The sequence below is a fragment of the Myotis lucifugus genome, unplaced genomic scaffold (genome assembly GCF_000147115.1).
Source record: "Myotis lucifugus unplaced genomic scaffold, Myoluc2.0 scaffold_197, whole genome shotgun sequence".
Lineage (NCBI taxonomy): Eukaryota > Metazoa > Chordata > Mammalia > Chiroptera > Vespertilionidae > Myotis > Myotis lucifugus.
The window spans coordinates 1,220,579-1,237,399 of NW_005871245.1; the positions used below are offsets into that span (position 1 = coordinate 1,220,579).

Sequence of the window (16,821 nt, forward strand, 5' to 3'; positions counted from 1 at the left end):
GGCCAGGCTTAGTGAAAAAAACACATGCCCATTATATTTCCATAGTGCCTGGCCCGCTACAAATGGGTGAAAGGACTGGATACCGAAGGTACAGAAGTTTCAATGCCAACCACTCCCAATCCTGCAGTCACTGGGCACAAGTGCCCAGTAGGGTTGGGGCTAGCAGGTCAAGTCCATGACGCAATCACAGCTTCCTGCTAAGAGGTGAACCATGACCCTTAGGAAATAGAAAAATAGTCCATTAACAAGCAGTACAAAACAAAACCTCGGTGAACTTTTATTTCTCATCATACAGAACTGGTAACAAAGCCAAAGACGTGTGCACTTGAACACTGAATACCCCTCCCTGTCCACCCACAGAACATTTACAGAGTCATCATGTCCTCTCTAGACTCTAAACCCAGGCTGGGGCCTCTTCCCTCCCGCCCAGCTTCACTGCAGGGAGGGCTGTGACGTCTGAGGTGCCAGTCGCTTCCCCATGCCTGCACGGGTATGAAATGTGGCACACTGACCAGGCTCCTTTCCTGCCCCACCCCAGGGAGGAGGGTCAGAAGCAAGCAGCATCTTGGCCCTTGCCTTTCTTCAGTCACCTCCAAACTGGTCAGAGAGGAGGCACATACTGCTGGAAGAAGGGCCAGGGAAGTCGTAATTCACAGCTTGTTTGCTACAGAAAGTGCCTGGGGTCAGTCCTTGGCTGCTTCTGCCTCCAAGTGATCCACCTAAAACTGAGGAGAGGGGACAGAATCTGGGTGGTCCTTGGAAGGCAGCCGGGAGACTGACCGCAAGAGTGGGAGTCCCCGGAGGCCTTCAAAATCCTGCACCATTTGCAGTTCACTGCTGGCAGGTTGGCCTGAGACACCCAGAGTGAAGACTCAGGCATGGAAAGTATCCCCTCCCCTTAGTCTGAAACCCAGGAAATCGGGGTCAAGGAGGTTTGGCAACATAGCCATGGTCACCGGGCCAGTGGCAGGGCCCAAGCAACCCTGGGGTCTCCCATCTCTCCCGCTGGGCCATGGGCCACCTAGAAAGGATCAAGTTTTTGGCAAATATCTGCAGCAGAGCTCAGGAGACAGGAGAGGCCAAGCTCTGGGGAGAAGATTGCCCCGTCCTCCTCCTCACAGCCACTGACTGTGGCTCTAAAGGTGAGGCCCTGGAGAGGTCTGGACTTCATCCACAAAGGACCAAAATACAGAGAATTTAATATCTAATACTCCCTACACTTCAAAAGGCAAAGTGACCCTCAAAGCTACTCAAATTCTCTAGAGATCATCTACTTTTTTGATGTGCTTGGTCTCTCTTCTGGGGCCTCACACCACCAGGTGTCGGAGGAAAGGGTGGGAGGTCAGAGGAGGTCAAAGGAAATGAAATAGGATTGGGGCAATCAGGAAACAAGGGGCCTTCAGGCTGCCCAACTGAACAGGTCTTTGGGGAGCCGGATGCACAGACCAGCTGTGACCCCGACTTTCACATTGATGGGTTAATGGCAGGTGAGAGGTAATGAAATGAGAATGATGGAGGAAAAGGAAAGCTGCTTGGAGTGTCAGTCCCTGCAGGTGTTGGCCCCTCTCCCTCAGGGGCCAGCCGGGGACCTTTCCAGTCCAGGAAGGCCACAGTCCTTGTGGTGGGCCCCACCTGGAGGTACATAAATCCGAATTCAGCCCATTTACTTCCTGTGCCTTCTGCCTCTGGGTTCAGGGGCAGGAAGAGGGCCCCTGCAGATCTGCTAGTCCTCTTCCAGCTCCCAGGGCCACAGCTGAGATCCCAGAGATCCTGTCCATTCCAGTGAGAAAATGTAGGGTGTGGCTTGGGGGCTGCACCTCACACAAAAGCCCACCCCCCGAGTGTGGTGGGTGGGCGTGGGACAGAAAGGGATCGGGTCTGTCTCCAGACAGAAAAGTTCCTGCAGAGGAGGATGCCCGAGAGTTAGCTGCTCCGGGCCCGGGGCCTGTGTGGGAGTCAGGTCATGTAGCGGGTGATGGCACGGAGGGCATAGAGCAGGGCAGCTTGCATGCGGGCCTCCAGAAGCAGCAAGTTCACGTGGACCTGGGGCACAGAGGGGGGCTTGTCAGCAAATGATGTCAGTCCTCGCCATCCCCATCCCTCCCACATTGCCACCATCCCTGACCACTCACCTCATCCTAAGGCTCTGAGCGATTTGGGGCAAGGACTGCTCACGAATTTCAAGCATATTCATCTTTGTTGTGACTAATCTCTTTATCCCCAAAGCTAAACTAAGAGCTACCACTGAGCACCTGTTTGGGATTGGAGATTTACATTCATTTTCCCATTTCATCCTCCCAGCAATCGAAATGCAGGTAGTATTTATTCCCATTGTCAAAATAAAAAAGCTTGAGGAGGCAGAGTGACATGCCCAAGGTTATACTGCTACTGATGGGTTATGGTTTCAACCCAGATCCTCCTGGCTGCCATGGAGGACCCTGCAAAGCACATTCCCATCATATAGGTGAATCAGTGGAGTCTGAAATCACTTCGTGGAGTAGTACTTAAACCCAGTACAATATACCCAGGTATCCTAGCTGGCAGTACAGACTCAGTCTGGCGTACCTTATTGGGCCCTGACCCCTTGCCCTCTCCACTGGCCGGGCTGATCCAGTTCCACCCTGCCCCCGTACCTTCTCTGAGTGGCGGAAGTGCCTCCAGAAGAGTCTGTACATTCTCTGGGTGGTCTTCTCTGGGTAGCAGGCCACTGTCTTGATATAGACCTTGAGGTTCCGCTCCAGGAGCTGGTTCACCTCCCCGTAGTCATAGTCATCATACCTAGATGAAAAGGCACAACAGCATCACTCAGCTTCCAGAACGAGCTCCTCTCTTCCAGCCCCACCCTGTAAAAGAAGGAACAGAGAGTAGCAAGAAAAGGCAGAAGGGAGGAAGCAACTAGAAGCTTGGTTCCTCTTAGAAAAATAGCTGATGTCATATGTCACAGACCAAGGAATGAATAAAGAATAAGCATGCTTTATTTGGTATCAACTATGTACCATGTGAACATATACTCAAGGAATCCTTAAACTATTGTACACTACTGTATACAAAACTATTACATACAATATACTGTATTCATCAGCCTCATTTTGTAGATGAAACTGAGATTCAGAGAAGTAAAGTCACTTGTCCTAGGTCACACAGGTGGGAATGGGATTCAAAGCCAGCTCTACCTGGCTCCAAGGTCATATTTACTACTTTAGAGTCAAGGCCATGGAAGATGGGACAGGAGGTGAGTGCAAGTATTTGCCCTGGAGAAGGAAGGTGGAAATGGCAAAAAGGAGATGGCACTCATTTTAGAGATGGGCAAACTAAGGCCTGGAGAAGACAATTAAGTTGTTCAAGTCAAAGAGCAAGTTGGTGACCAGTCTAGAAGCTACTTTATCATTCGCCAGTCCTGCGAGCCAGTGAGTCATCGATGGGAAGACTGGTTAAAAACTGGAAGACAGATCCAGTAGATAAAGGTATCAGGTCAAGGACTGTGTTGGAGAATTGAGGATCCTGGACCTGAGAGCTGGGCAGGAACTAGCCTGTGCCTATCCATCCTTGGCCTCCTCTGAGTTAGAAACCTGACAATGACGAGTGGGATGGCAGCCAATTAAGTACAACTCAACCCACCCAGTGAAATATGATTAGCAGTTAGGAATACACAGAAATTTACATTTATACCCTTTTAAAAATTGGGGGATTTTTTTGATGCTTGAACTAAACTGTTAAATGAGAAAAGCAAGAAAAGAATCATGGTTCACTAAAATATGCGCATGTTTGCTTAAGTAAAATAGTGACACATACGCAAGAAAATATTGTTTTCATAAAATTATATGTATGTTTTGGTTATTTGTGCATGGAAAACAAGAAGGAAATACCTGACAAGAAGAAGAAAGGATGGTTATCATGGATAGTTTTTATTTTCTTCTTTTTGTTATCTGTTTTCTAAATTTACTAAAAATCAGGCTGTATCTCTTTACAATTATCATATACATATATATATTTTATTTATTTATTTATTTTTTTAAAATATTTTTTTATTTTTCGCTTAAAGTATTACAAAGGGTATTACATAAGTGTCCTTTTTTTCCCCCCCGCCCTTGACACACCCCTACCTACATATATATATTTTAAATGAAATAACCATTATAATTTCAACTATACAAAAGCAACTACATAAGAAAGAAAAGAAGCAATATAGAAAAATGTCACAGCCCAGCCTGTGTGGATCAGTGATGAGCATCGACCTATGACCCAGGAGGTCACGGTTTGATTCCTGGTCAGTGTGGGGCGTGCAGGAGGCAGCCAATCAATGATTCTCTCTCCTCATTGGTATTTCTCTCTCTCTCTCTGATTACACACACACACACACACACACACACACACACACACACACACATACGTGGCCCGGTGCACGAAATTCGTGCACATTAAAAGGGGATTAAGCCCTAGCCAGTTTGGCTCAGTGGATAGAGCGTCGGCCTGAGGACTGAAGGGTCCCAGGTTCGATTCCGGCCAGGGGCACATGCCTGAGTTGTGGGCTCGATCCCCAGTGGGGGGCGTGCAGGAGGCAGCCGATCAATGATTCTCTCTCATCATTGATGTTTCTATCTCTATCCCTCTCCCTTCCTCTCTAAAATCAATAAAAATATATAAAAAGGGGGGATTAATTAGAGGAAATATTTTAATATTGCATTTGCCCTTTCTCTATAATAGAAGTGTCAGAGATGAAAGAAAATTAGTAAAATGTATATGAAAATCTTCCTCCTGCCAGAGTCTGAGGCGCACCACGGGACCCAGAGTTGTCCCCGCCCACCCACGTGTGCCTCAAAATCGCGGAGACCCAGACCTGGCTGCCCCACCCCACCCCATTGGGCTAGATCCAGACCCGGCCAGTCCCACCCTTGTCAAGCCCCACTGGGCAGGGGCACGCCTTGAGGTCCCCAGTCAAGCCCCACTGGGCGGGGGTGTGTGGCCTGAGGTCCCCTGTCAAGCCCTGCCAGATGGGGGGCGGAGCCTGAGGTTCCCCAGCCTGGCACCAAGGTGGGGGGCGCGACCTGAGGTCCCCTGTCAAGCCCCACGGGGGTGGGGGTGGGGGACGCGCAGCCTCAGGTCCCTGCTGATTGCTTGTTAAGGCTCATTACAGGAGCTCGGCCTCAGCTGTGGGTGCAGCTATCTTGTGTTATGGAAACCCCACCTCTGCTATGGGTGCAGCCATCTTTGTGGTGGAGTGACAGTCAATTTGCATATTCCCTCTTTATTATATAGGATAGTTATCTCTATGGAGTGGGATTAAAGTGTGTTCATTTATAAGGTTCAAACAGTAAGCATATTTATTATCTTTTGTAATCAGCAAAGAAAAAAATTTGCTTTGAAAAATAGCATAGGCAGGAAGAAAGGAAAAGAAAAAAACAAAAAAGGAAACCACTGTAAGTGCAGACTGAGGACTTGCAGTGCACACACATCCTGGATGAGGAGACCTGTGCTTACCTGATGCCAAAGACGCAGTGGATGTAGTTCCAGATGGCCCTGCGGAGCATGGAGGTGTCCACTCCGCTGTGCATGGCCATGGTGTTGTAGGTGAGGCTGTAGGCTGCCTGGAACTTCTCATCTAGCAGCTGCCCACCCTCCGGGTAAAGCCTCTGGATCAGGGAGTAGCCATGGTCTTCCCAGGTATAATCCTGAGAAACGTGGGAAGGGATCAATAAATGGCTCAAGGCTGGGCAGAGAGACCCCATCCTCTACAGCACACCTCCCCACCCCACAAATCTAATCTACTGCTTAGTCTGGGCCCGAGAAGCCAAGAGGGATGCACTTAGGGCACAGATGGGTCCCTTCATGATCCAGGGTCTCCCACGTCCCTCAAGGAATCTTGAGGGAGAGAAGGTACCCAACTCTAATCACTCAAATCATCCACCCTTTGATTGTAAATCAGGAGCAATGCCAAGTTCAGTGGGGAAAGCCCACCTGGGCACGGAAGGTAGGGGGCGCCTGCGTCCCTCGCCGGGTGAAGTCCTCATATCCGAAAGTGGGGTCTTCTACAAAGCACAGCATGTCTGGGTGTGGAGAGGACTCCAGAATGTCAGCTGAGAATATCAGAAAGAGATCACAGTGAGGCCAAGGCATGGAGCACAGAGATCTTCACTCCTGAGTAATCATCAATGTGGGGCCAGGCAATGCAGAGTATAAGGCCAGAGAAAGCCCCTCCCTACAGCGAGTGGAACCAGGATTCCCACGGGAGGAGGCGAATCAGGCCCAGGATCGAGGCCCCCAGTAATAATAACAGTCATAGTAGTAGGAGTTATATGGAGCCACTCATCCTGGGCCGGGCTCTGGGTAAAGAGCTTTGCTTTTCTTATTCCATTTACCCTTCACATCAATCCTTTATGTGTGAGGAGACAGGCCCGAGGCAGGAAGTGATTTATTAGTGGTCACTCTGGCAGAAAGGCTAACGCAGGCCAGATTCAAACTCAGGTCTGACCCCAAAATATAAGAGATGCAGCACTTAGAGGTGCCTACTCCTCAACAGAGATGGCAGAAGAAGGGGGCAGGCCCTGGGACCTGGACGCCTGTGATCCCGTACCCGAGGGGGTCACCAGCAAGCTCTCCGACTTCTCCAGCTCAAAGCGGCTCTCCATCTCTTCCTGAGACGCTCCCTCATCCCGCAACAGGTTCTCCTGCAGCTGCCTCATGCGTTCCATCAAAGCCTCCACGTCTCGGGCAGCCTCGAAGCCCTGCAGGGGGGACCCAAAGATGACCATCTACTCCTCTCTCGGCCACCCCAAGAAATTCCACACATCTTTCCCACATGCCAGGCCTTTCTGAACGGGCAGCTCGTGGTCTATGCTTCCCCAAGTGAAGTTTAAGAAGCTACAGAATCAGCCCTGGCCCAGGTAGCTCCTTTGGTTAGAGCGTCATCCTGATACACCAAGGTTGTGGGTTTGACCCCTGGTCAGGGTACATACAAGAATCAACCAATGAATGCATAAATAAGTGAAACAACAAATCAATGTTTCTCTCTCTGTCTCAAATCAAGCAATAATTTAAAAAACACAAAACTACAGAACAGACATGTCTTCTCTGAGCATCAACTACCCTCACAGGTAAGGGACTTTTAAAATACCTGTGTTTTCATATTAAAACAAGCAAGGCCACCTTACAAAATAAGAAGCAAACGTTGTATTTTGAAAGTGGTAAAACCCAGGAGACGTTTAGTCTATGGATCTACATGTTGAGGGCCAGTCACATGGTTATTTCACTTAGTCCTCACAACTCATTATGAAGTAGGTCTTTATCCTCATTTTATAGATGAGGAAATGGAACTTCAAAGTCAGATAACTTTTCTAAGGCTTATCACTGTGAGGTAGTGAAGCAGTGGCTTCTGTCCAGGGATGACAGGCCATGCCAGCTTCCTCTCCCACCCAAACACCGGCCAGTGACTTACCCCAGAATTGTTCAGTGAGTCTCTGCTGGGGGGGCTGCTTCGCTCGCTGGGGGGTGAAGGTGCCTGGGGTACAGGGCTGCCCTCCGGGTCCCCCTCAGGGAGGATGCCACAGCCAAACACGAAGGAGGCCAGTGAGTGACAGTGGGTGAGCAGGACCAGGGCCTGGATGAGCTCAGCCAGGGACCAGCTATGCTCACCCGTCTTCAGCAAGGCCTGGAGAGGAAAGAAGGCCAGACTTGCTCAGTGCCTGCCCCTGGGCTAGCGGCCATACCCCAGCCCGGCCCCTGTGCCGCCTCGGGGACCTGCCTCTCTACCCACTGTACCTGGATATGCTCCTTGGTGATGAGCCATGGGCGATGTGCCAGCAACTTGTTGATCTCATTAAGCTTGCGCAGCTTCTTAGGGGCACGGTGGAGGCCAAGCAGCCAGTCAGGGTCACCGCCAGTCTGCAGAAACTCGGCCATGTGGGAGCCCACCAGGTAGGAACACTGGTGGCGGGCAGCAGCCTATGGCGGTAAGGGCACATAAAGCAGCGTGAGCTTAGGTCATGCTATTCTTTCTGTGCCCTCCTCAGGGTGAGTACCCCATGGAAGGTGACAGCATAGACCTCACTGTTGCCTGAGAGGCAGGAAATTTAGGCTCTAACCCCAGCTCTGCCACTGGCTTGCTGTGACCTTGGGCAGGTCATTTACTCCTTTATGCCTCAGTTTCCCAAGCTGTAGAGCAGGCACTAAAGATGCCTCTTTTCTAAAATTCTATAGTCAAATAAAGCCAGGGCTTTCCCCTCCTCCTCCTCATGTATGGAATCAGTTCAGAAAGTCCCCAGCAAAGAGATTTGCAGACTGAACCCCCCGCCATGTGGCCACCCCTAAGAGAGTCGGGGTCAGACAGGCTCACCATGATGGCAATGTAGTGGCGCCAGGAGCTGGCCAGGGGCCCATCTGTGTGCAGCAGGAGGTAGTGCAGGCGCCAGAATCTGCTAAGGTAGTCGGGGTGCAGGCCCATCACCACTGCCAGGTTGTCCACACGCCCACAGGACATCAGTGCCTCCAGCCCCAGGTTCTGCTCGAGGCTCTCAGCTCCCTCCCGTAGGACCTGCCAAGCAAAGGTGAGGAGAGGATGGGTTCCCCTCCCGTCCTTCCCCGCAAAGAGACCAACACATTCATTACAGTGGATTATAATAGCAAGAAACTGAAAACAACCATGTCCCAAAACAGAATAAGAGAGTAAAATATAATTCATTAAGTGATCAAATACTTACCAGATACCTTATATAATAACCAATACTTTTATAATGCTTACAATGTGCCAAGCACTGTTTGAGCACTTTATATGTATTTACTCATTTAATTCTTACAAGTATGAGATAATTCTATTCTCTATTTTTAGATAGAAAAACTCAGGCACAGAGATGAAAATACAGTTTTCTCCGGCCTTCATGGAGCTTCTGTTTTAACAGTGCAAAACCGTACAGCCATGGGAAATGGGTGCAAAATAGTTCACACTTCTCGAGTGCTATCTCCATGGCAGGGCTGAGTTTAGAGCATCCCTTGCATTATCTCATTGAATTTTCCCAATTATCTTGTGAGGTGAATACTACTTTCCCCCATTGACAGATGAGGAAATCAAGGCCCAGAGAGGTTTCATTCCTTGCTCAAGGTTACAGATCTAGTAAAAGACAAAACCAGGATTCAAATCCAGATTAACCCCAAAGCCTAGTTCTTTTCTTTATTATAAAAGAGGAGTGGTTCTTTCTTTTTCTAAAAAATATGTTTATTGATTTCAGAGAGGAATGGAGAGGGAGAGAGAGATAGAAACATCAATGATGAGAGAGAATCATTGGTCAGCTGCCTCCCACACACCCCTCAGTGGGGCTCAAGCCCACAACCCAGGCATGTGCCCTTGACTGGAATTGGACCCGGGACCCCAGTCTGCAGGCCGACGCTCTATCCATTAAGCCAAGCCGGCTAGGGCAGGAGTGGTTATTTCTAAATGAAAATATAAAATACAAGAACAACACTTGAGCTTCAAATTCTGGGCTGCAGACATGAATAACCAGCTAGTGGTTGTTTATTTTCCATTTACAAAGGGTGGAGGGAACTGGGGGCTTAGACATTTGTTAACAGTTCATTAACTACTTGGCCTACACGTTTAGGAGAGAAAAGAGGACAAGGAAACAAACAGTTGTTTCCAAAGAAAAAGAAGAAAACTATTATTTAAAAAATGTTCTGTGCATGTGCTCTGAAGGCACCCCCATACACCAACTCCACACTAGAATGTCAGTTCCATGATGGCAAGGACTTTTGTCTGTCTTGTTATCTGTGGTATCCCCAGCACCCGGGACAGTACCTGACACAGATTAATCATCCAATAGCTATCTGTTAAAAACAATGATGAATGATCTGACTCAGTAAATGAAAGGAGTCTCTGTTATATTAAGTGAGAAAACAGAACAGAACAATAAACTCCCCCAAAAAACATGCTGTAAACTATGACCTTGGTTCTGCATGAAAAAAACAAAAACAAAAAAACCCCCGCTAGAAAACAATGGCAAATGGTTAGGCAACACTGATTACTTCTCAGGGGAGAAGGAGATTCTGAAATATTGGGGAAAATTTTTATAATGAACGTATACTTATGAAGTAAAATAAAACTTTAATATATGCACAGTCAAGAGTGAGAAGATAAACACAGATGGTTCTATCTTCTTGAGGAAAAGCAGGCCTTATTCTGGGGATCAAAAGTTTGTTCATTTCATAGCTGTGTTATTACCACTTTATCTCTTTGAGCCTGTTTCTTCCCAGCAAATGGGGTGAATTTGCCTGCTTCCTAGAGCTGTTCTGTACATTAAATGAGTCAGGAACCTGAAGGGATAGTTTCAAAACTGCTATTTCAAGAGACAGGAAAAGACCCTCCTCACCAAGCCAGTGTTCCATGTCCCTCTTCCCAGCGACCAACAATTCCTAACCCCTTCCAAGCTTACCTCCTCCACTGGGATGAAGGCGCTGGGTCCTCGAGGGCCTCCCCGAGCCCACCTCATCCTCTGCTCCTAGAAGGAAACACATCATGGTTAGTTGGAGGTAAAAGGGAGGACTAAAGGAACGTTCTCTCTCTAGTCTTCTCCTCCTACCCAAGGGGCCACATTGAACTTTGAAAACCTCCTTTCTGGTGCAGCCTGCATAGAGGAGTCATTTGGGAGATACACACCTGTTTGGTGGGTGGAGAGAGAACAAACAAGAGAGAGGGCTCGCCCCACAGGCTTAGCTCTTCAGAAACTGGGCAGGGAGTCGGGAGCCCCAGTACTGAGTAGGGAGGGCCTGGGAAAGGGAAATACACAGCCACCATACTGCACATCTCCAGGAGACCACCTGCTTGGCAGCCCTGGAGAATCCATACAAGAACCCCCTCATTTACATCCTGAAGCCGGGTTACCAAGTACCCTAGATCCCTGTGATAATTCTATTCTCGTCTGAGTGCTAATTATCCCTAGGATAATTCTATTCTCCACTTCAGCTGCAATCTCTCTCAAATTGTCATTTCGTCATCCCTCCCACCATCACCACCTCACAGACCACTACCATCTCTTGTCTGTTCTACCAACCACAGCCTCACCAATGGTCTCCCTGCCCTATCCTACCCATTCCTCTACCAAATTAACAAAAATAAATAAAATATGCCCCCTGAGCACCAACTCTAGGAGTAGGAGCAGATTTAGTGAGTATGTGACCTTGGTGGTTTCTAAAGAGGGCAACCTTTCTACAGCCAGAGTAAACTTTATGTGCACATCTGATCACCTGGCTTAAAACTCTGCCTCCACCTCCCTTAGCCTTTGAGATAAATTAGTGACTCAGGCCCACTGTTCTCCCACTAGTCATTCCTTTTGCAGAACTAACTTTTACAGTCTTCCAGGGCCTGGGAAACTTCTTTCAGCCTCATCTGTGATCCCACAATTCCCAGTGCTTTTGCTTCTGAAAACATTGTCTTCTACTTGTCTGAATTAGGTCTCCCTACTACCAGATCACATTTTGTGGAGAGCAGGGCCCGGTCATTCACACTAGCCTATGAATTAAGAACACAAAGAAAGCACAGAGGCTTCAAGAGAATCAGGACAGGGCATGCATGGCAGCGCTTCTGACATGCATGTATTGGAGCTTCTTTGGAAACCACCAATGATGTACTCACTCAATCTGCTCCTAGTCCTAGAGGTGAGGTTCACAGTTCACAGAGGATGTTTTACTTATTCATTTGATTTAATAACTGCAAGGGGGGCTCTCAGCACTGCCGGCCCTATTCGGTTTAGCTCAGTGGATAGAGCATTGGCCTGCAGACTGAAGGGTCCCGGGTATGATTCCCGTTAAGGGCATGTACCTCGGTTGCAGGCTCAAACCCCAGCCCTGGTCGGGGTACGTGTTGGAGGCAACCAATTGATGTCTCTCACATCAATAGTTTCTCTCTCTCTGTCTCTCCCCCTCCCTTTCACTCTCTAAAAATCAATGGAGAAATATCAAGTGAGGATTAAAAAAAAAAAAAGAGAGAGAGAGTTTACCTTCACTGGACAGAAATAACTCTCCCCATCTCATTAAAATCCAGACTTATTACCAATGGACCTACCTGTCCAGAACTAAATATTATAACTGAACCTTTCTTCTCAGATGGCCAAAACCCCCCTGAGGGAGGCAGAGCTCTGGGGCTTTGAAAGAGGACAAAGGAAAGAACAATGGGACCTGGAAGTCCCCGTGTGAAAAATTCTGCCACTAACTTGCTGTGTGCCTCTGAGAAAGTAACCTAAACTCTCTGGGCCTTAAGCTGGGACAAAAAAAGATAGTTGGGCCCTAACCGGTTTGGCTCAGTGGATAGAGCGTCGGCCTGCGGACTGAAAGGTCCCAGGTTCGATTCCGGTCAAGGGCATGTGCCTTGGTTGCGGGCACATCCCCAGTGGGAGGTGTGCAGGAGGCAGCTGATTGATGTTTCTCTCTCATTGATGTTTCTTTCTCTCTATCCCTCTCCCTTCCTCTCTGTGAGAAATCAATAAAATATATTTAAAAAAAAAAAAGATAGTTGGGCTGATTACTCAGGTCCCTTTCAGCCCACACTTCTGGGAGCTACCAGGCCAGGTGGGTCCAAGTCTAGCATAGAAGCCACCAGAAGCCCCAAGCACTCCTGTTTCAGCTTCCCCTCCTCCCTCACCAAAGAGAAAAAGCCTAACAGCTCTGTGTGGGAGATAAGAATTGCTGACTCCACAAAAAGGGCCTCCCCCTCAGGGGATGTGAGGACAGAGAGGAAACCACAGCCAGGTGGGGTAGGGAAGGACAGGGTGGAACTGGGATTTGGGGGTTGGGGGGATAGAGGACCCACTAGAGTGCTAGCAAGGTACAGGGAACAGCCTTAGGAGTCCCATTTCACTCTAAAATCTGCCCCATGAGCTGTCAAGGAAAGGAACCTGTGCGTCCTAAGTAGTAAGTCAGCCCTGATGATGAGGATGATGGTAATGGAGTACAGTAAAAGACAGGGGCTCTGACAACAACTGCCTAGGCTCAAACGACATCTCCACCATCTGCTGCCTATGTGAGCCTCGGTTTCCTCAACAAATAATGGGGCTAATAGTACCTACTTTTACTGGGTCATACGGATTTAATGAGATAATGCCCTTACCTCAGTACCTCTATCACAGTAAGCACTTAATAGAAGTCAGCTATCATTAACCTCGTTGTTTTTTCAAACAATGGCATCTCAACCCAAGCAGTACTTTAGAATCCCTTTAAAAGCTTTTAAAAAATACCAGTGCGCTCTAGCCGGTTTGGCTCAGTGGATAGAGTATCAGCCTGTGAGCCAAAGGGTCCCGGGTTTGATTCTGGTCAAGGGCACGTACCTTGGTTGCAGGCTCCTTTCTGGCCCAGACCGAGGCCCGGGCCTGCCCTGGTCCAGCGCATGCAGGAGGCAACCAATAGATGTGTTTCTTTCACATCAATGTTTCTCTCTCTTTCCCTCTCTCTTCCACTCTCTCTAAAAAGCAATAGAAAAATATCCTCAGGTGAAGATTAACAACAACAAAATATATATGCAAGGCCCCGCCTCCAGCAACTCTAATTTAAATGGGTGGGCATAGCATAGTTTATAGCCAGGGTGTGTAAGGCAGTGGGCTAAGAGCTTTCCAGGTGGAGCCAAAATTAATCTGTGCATTCAACAAATGTTTTTGATGACTACATTTCAGGTAGCCACAGTACAGGAATAAAAAGACAAAGTCTCAGCCTTCACAGAATTTACAATCTAATAGAGAAAGGCAAATAAAAAATTAGGAATAGGATTTAAAATTATAGATTATATGAAGTAAATTAAATAGAGCAATGATGGGAGGTGATATGCAATATTGTAGGTCTGAGTAGACAGAGAAAAACCACTGAGCCAGGACGAGGTAACTTTTGAGTTGATATCTAAATATTAATCCTACCAGATCTGAGGCCCTGAACCTCAGCATTCCAGTCAAAGAGAATAGAAATTGCAAAGCTTTGAAGGCAAGACCAAGTAGATTCTAACCCGGAGCTCTGATGCTAGGAATGCTTCTCTGACCTTGACACCCAGAACTTCAGAGAAAGCAGACAGGGCAGGAGACGCCAAGAGATGATGCCTCCAAATCAGCTCTCCCCTATTCCCCAAGACAGGAAGTCAATAATAATACTGGTAGATAACAACCGTGATTACCATTGGCTAAGCATTTATTTCACATGCACTTTAAGGCAGGTACTGCTACTACTAGGTGCCTATTTTACAGCTGAGGAGTGAGGCTCAGAGAGACAGTCACTTTGAGTCACTCAGCCAAGGAGGCAGCGAAGTTGGGATCCAAACCAGGTTTCTGCAACAGCAGACACTATTCCCATTCTCTAAACTTTTCAAGGTCTCAACAGCCCCAAGGCTTTGCATCTGGGGTTCATCCCCAGAAATCCAGTACCCCAAGCACAGCACCTGTCACACTGCATCGTTTCTTACCTTGAGGGAGCACACTGGAACTAGTTCCCTGTTCTTAACCCGTGTCTAGCACAGAGCAGTCCAACAGAACTTTCTGCAATGATGATTGAATAGTCTATCTGCATGTCAAAGGTGGTAGCCCCTAGCCATGGGGGCTGAGCATTTGAAATGTCACTAGTGCAACTCAAAACTGAAAACTGAATTTTAATTTTTAAAACAATTATCAAAATGTAAATAGCCACATGTGGCTAAGGGCTACCATATTAGACAGTACACATGATAAAGGCAAGGCCCCCCCCCCCCCAATTTATAGATTAAAGAAAGGAAAGCAGAAGGGGCAGGTGACCTACCGGAGTAACACAGCTAGTATGGGCAGAAGGAAGATCAACGGTTACTATTCCTATAGTTCCAACTGAGGGGGTGCCTCAGGGCAGCAAGAACACTCATCAGTCAGCCCTCTGGGTGGCCACTCAACAGGGAGGGTTTCAGGCAAGTTGTGAAAAGAGGATAATCACCTCCGAGCTCAGTGCCTGGCTCCTAATGTAAGTGCTTGCTAAATGTGAGTTGTTATATCAGCTTAGGCACTTGTATACAGTTTCCATCTAATCTTCATCAGTTCTGGTGTGGGGGTGGGGGTCTCTATTTTGCACTTGAGGAAAGATTAAGGTTCCACAAGTGGCCAATCTGAGATTTAAACTCAGCTCAGTCTGGCTTCCAGGGGTTCTGTCCACCACCCATATCAGCCTCCTGGAGTAGCCCCAGCCTTCATTCCTGGTATCCTAGCCGCAGCTTGCAACCCCCAGGACTCAGCTACAGGCACCTGCGAAGTCACTCTGCCAGCTGGGAAGGGCAGAGCCTACTCCACCCCCACCGCTACCCCGTGAGCAGCTGTGGTCTACTGAACTCAGACACATGCCTGGGTTTACACCAGAGAGGGACACATAGCGCAAGCAGCCTCTGACCAGCCTTGGGGGAGGGGAGTGTGGTGGTGCCTCAGACTGACCATGGGGGCACCGGGATAAGTGCCTTACACATCTGACCTGGCTGATTTCCCCCAACCATGTGCAGGGAAATGGGTCCTATTGTCCCTTCCTCAGCGACAGCTCACTGAAGCTCTTTCTGAGTCCTGTTCCAGACCAGCACAGCTCAGATCGAACTTCAAAGCCTGCGCAGTTCACAAGGGTCAGCTAAGCCAAGAGGGGCAAATAGTTACACGCACTTATTAGGTGCTAAGAACAGTGCTGGGGATGTGACCTATAGTGTTTCTAGCCCAGCAAGGGGAACAGACAAGAAATGCCTGGTTATACAACGGTCACACTGTAATTGGGATAAAAAGCTCCTACAGGAGAAGGGGGACTGGGAGAGGGTATGCAGAGGGGCCTTATCTGTCGGGGAGGAAAGGCTTCCCTGAGGAAATGATGTTTGAGGAAGTGATTCTTGAGCCTAACAGGGCTCTGAACACATGCTACCAATACTAGACTGAAGTGTCTAACGGCATAAACCCCTTGAAAGGGTGTGTGAAGTGATGGTAGTTGAGGGGACCATACATGTGGGTTTCCCTTGGACCTTGGGCTACCAGGCTTTGTAAGTTCAGCACCTTGCTGTCTTCTAAGGAAGACATCTTCCCAAGGTCCTCTTTAAGAGAAAATATGTAGAAAGGGTTCAGACACCACCCACTTTCCCCTCTCAGACCTGTGGCTTCCATCTAAAGGCCACTCCCTCACAGCTTGCCCAGACCACTTCCCAGGCATTGTCCCTAAGAGGGATGGACCAACCCTCACCTCAGGCAGGAGGGACACCCTCAAACACACCCTGTGAGACACCCTGGGGAAAAGAGATATAAATGTTTGCTGGCCACATTCTACAAGAGCTAGCATTTTTGACAAGGTTACTGTGTTCCAGGTATTGTGCTTTGGCCTTTGTATTCTCAGTCAAATCTGCATGGGAGGAAGATGCAGATCTGAGAAGTGATTACTTGGCCAAGTTCACACAGCAAGTGAGTGGGAGGGCTAGTACATGAACTCAGAGCTCTGCCCAGGTGCTCTTATTTTTATTATTACTATTTCTAAGCCTCACCTGAGGATATGCTCACAAAGAGGGAGAGGAAGAGAAAAATGGATCAGTTGCCTTCCATACATGCCCTGACCTGAGATCGAACACGCCACCCAGGTAAGTGCTCAACCAACTGAGCCACTCCGGCCGGGCTAGGTGCTCTTAATAAATATTACAGCCCTGGCTGGTGTGGCTCAGTTGGTTGAGCATCGTCCTGTGCACTGAAAGGTTGCCGGTTGATTCCCAAGTCAGGGCACATACCTGGGTGGCGGGTGGCGGGTTTGATATTGTCAGGGCACATATGGAAGGCAACCATTGATGTTTCTCTCTCTAAAAAATCAATTAAAAATCTTAAAATATATATATATATATAT

The 16,821-nt window shown here is 48.2% G+C and overlaps 1 protein-coding gene across 4 annotated transcripts in view; it reads right to left on the reverse strand.

Moving 5' to 3' along the window:
* Nucleotides 1-252: 252 nt before the first annotated feature.
* The window catches only part of SESN2 (sestrin 2), a 19,097-nt gene continuing 2,528 nt past the window's right edge, over nt 253-16,821 (reverse strand). The window contains exons 2-10 of one of the 4 annotated variants that reach the window (XR_002831285.1): nt 10,416-10,481; nt 8,330-8,569; nt 7,756-7,938; nt 7,433-7,645; nt 6,572-6,722; nt 5,956-6,074; nt 5,479-5,669; nt 2,634-2,843; nt 253-2,043 (exon numbers count right to left, since the gene is read on the reverse strand). Coding sequence is in view for 3 of the 4 variants with exons in the window: in XM_014463060.2 (XP_014318546.1) it covers nt 1,957-2,043; nt 2,634-2,778; nt 5,479-5,669; nt 5,956-6,074; nt 6,572-6,722; nt 7,433-7,645; nt 7,756-7,938; nt 8,330-8,569; nt 10,416-10,481 (1,395 nt within the window). In the remaining variant the exon portion in view is untranslated. The remainder of the gene's footprint in view (nt 2,044-2,633; nt 2,844-5,478; nt 5,670-5,955; nt 6,075-6,571; nt 6,723-7,432; nt 7,646-7,755; nt 7,939-8,329; nt 8,570-10,415; nt 10,482-16,821) is intronic. The other 3 variants (XM_014463060.2, XM_006097260.3, XM_023760987.1) reach the window with 3 other exon arrangements.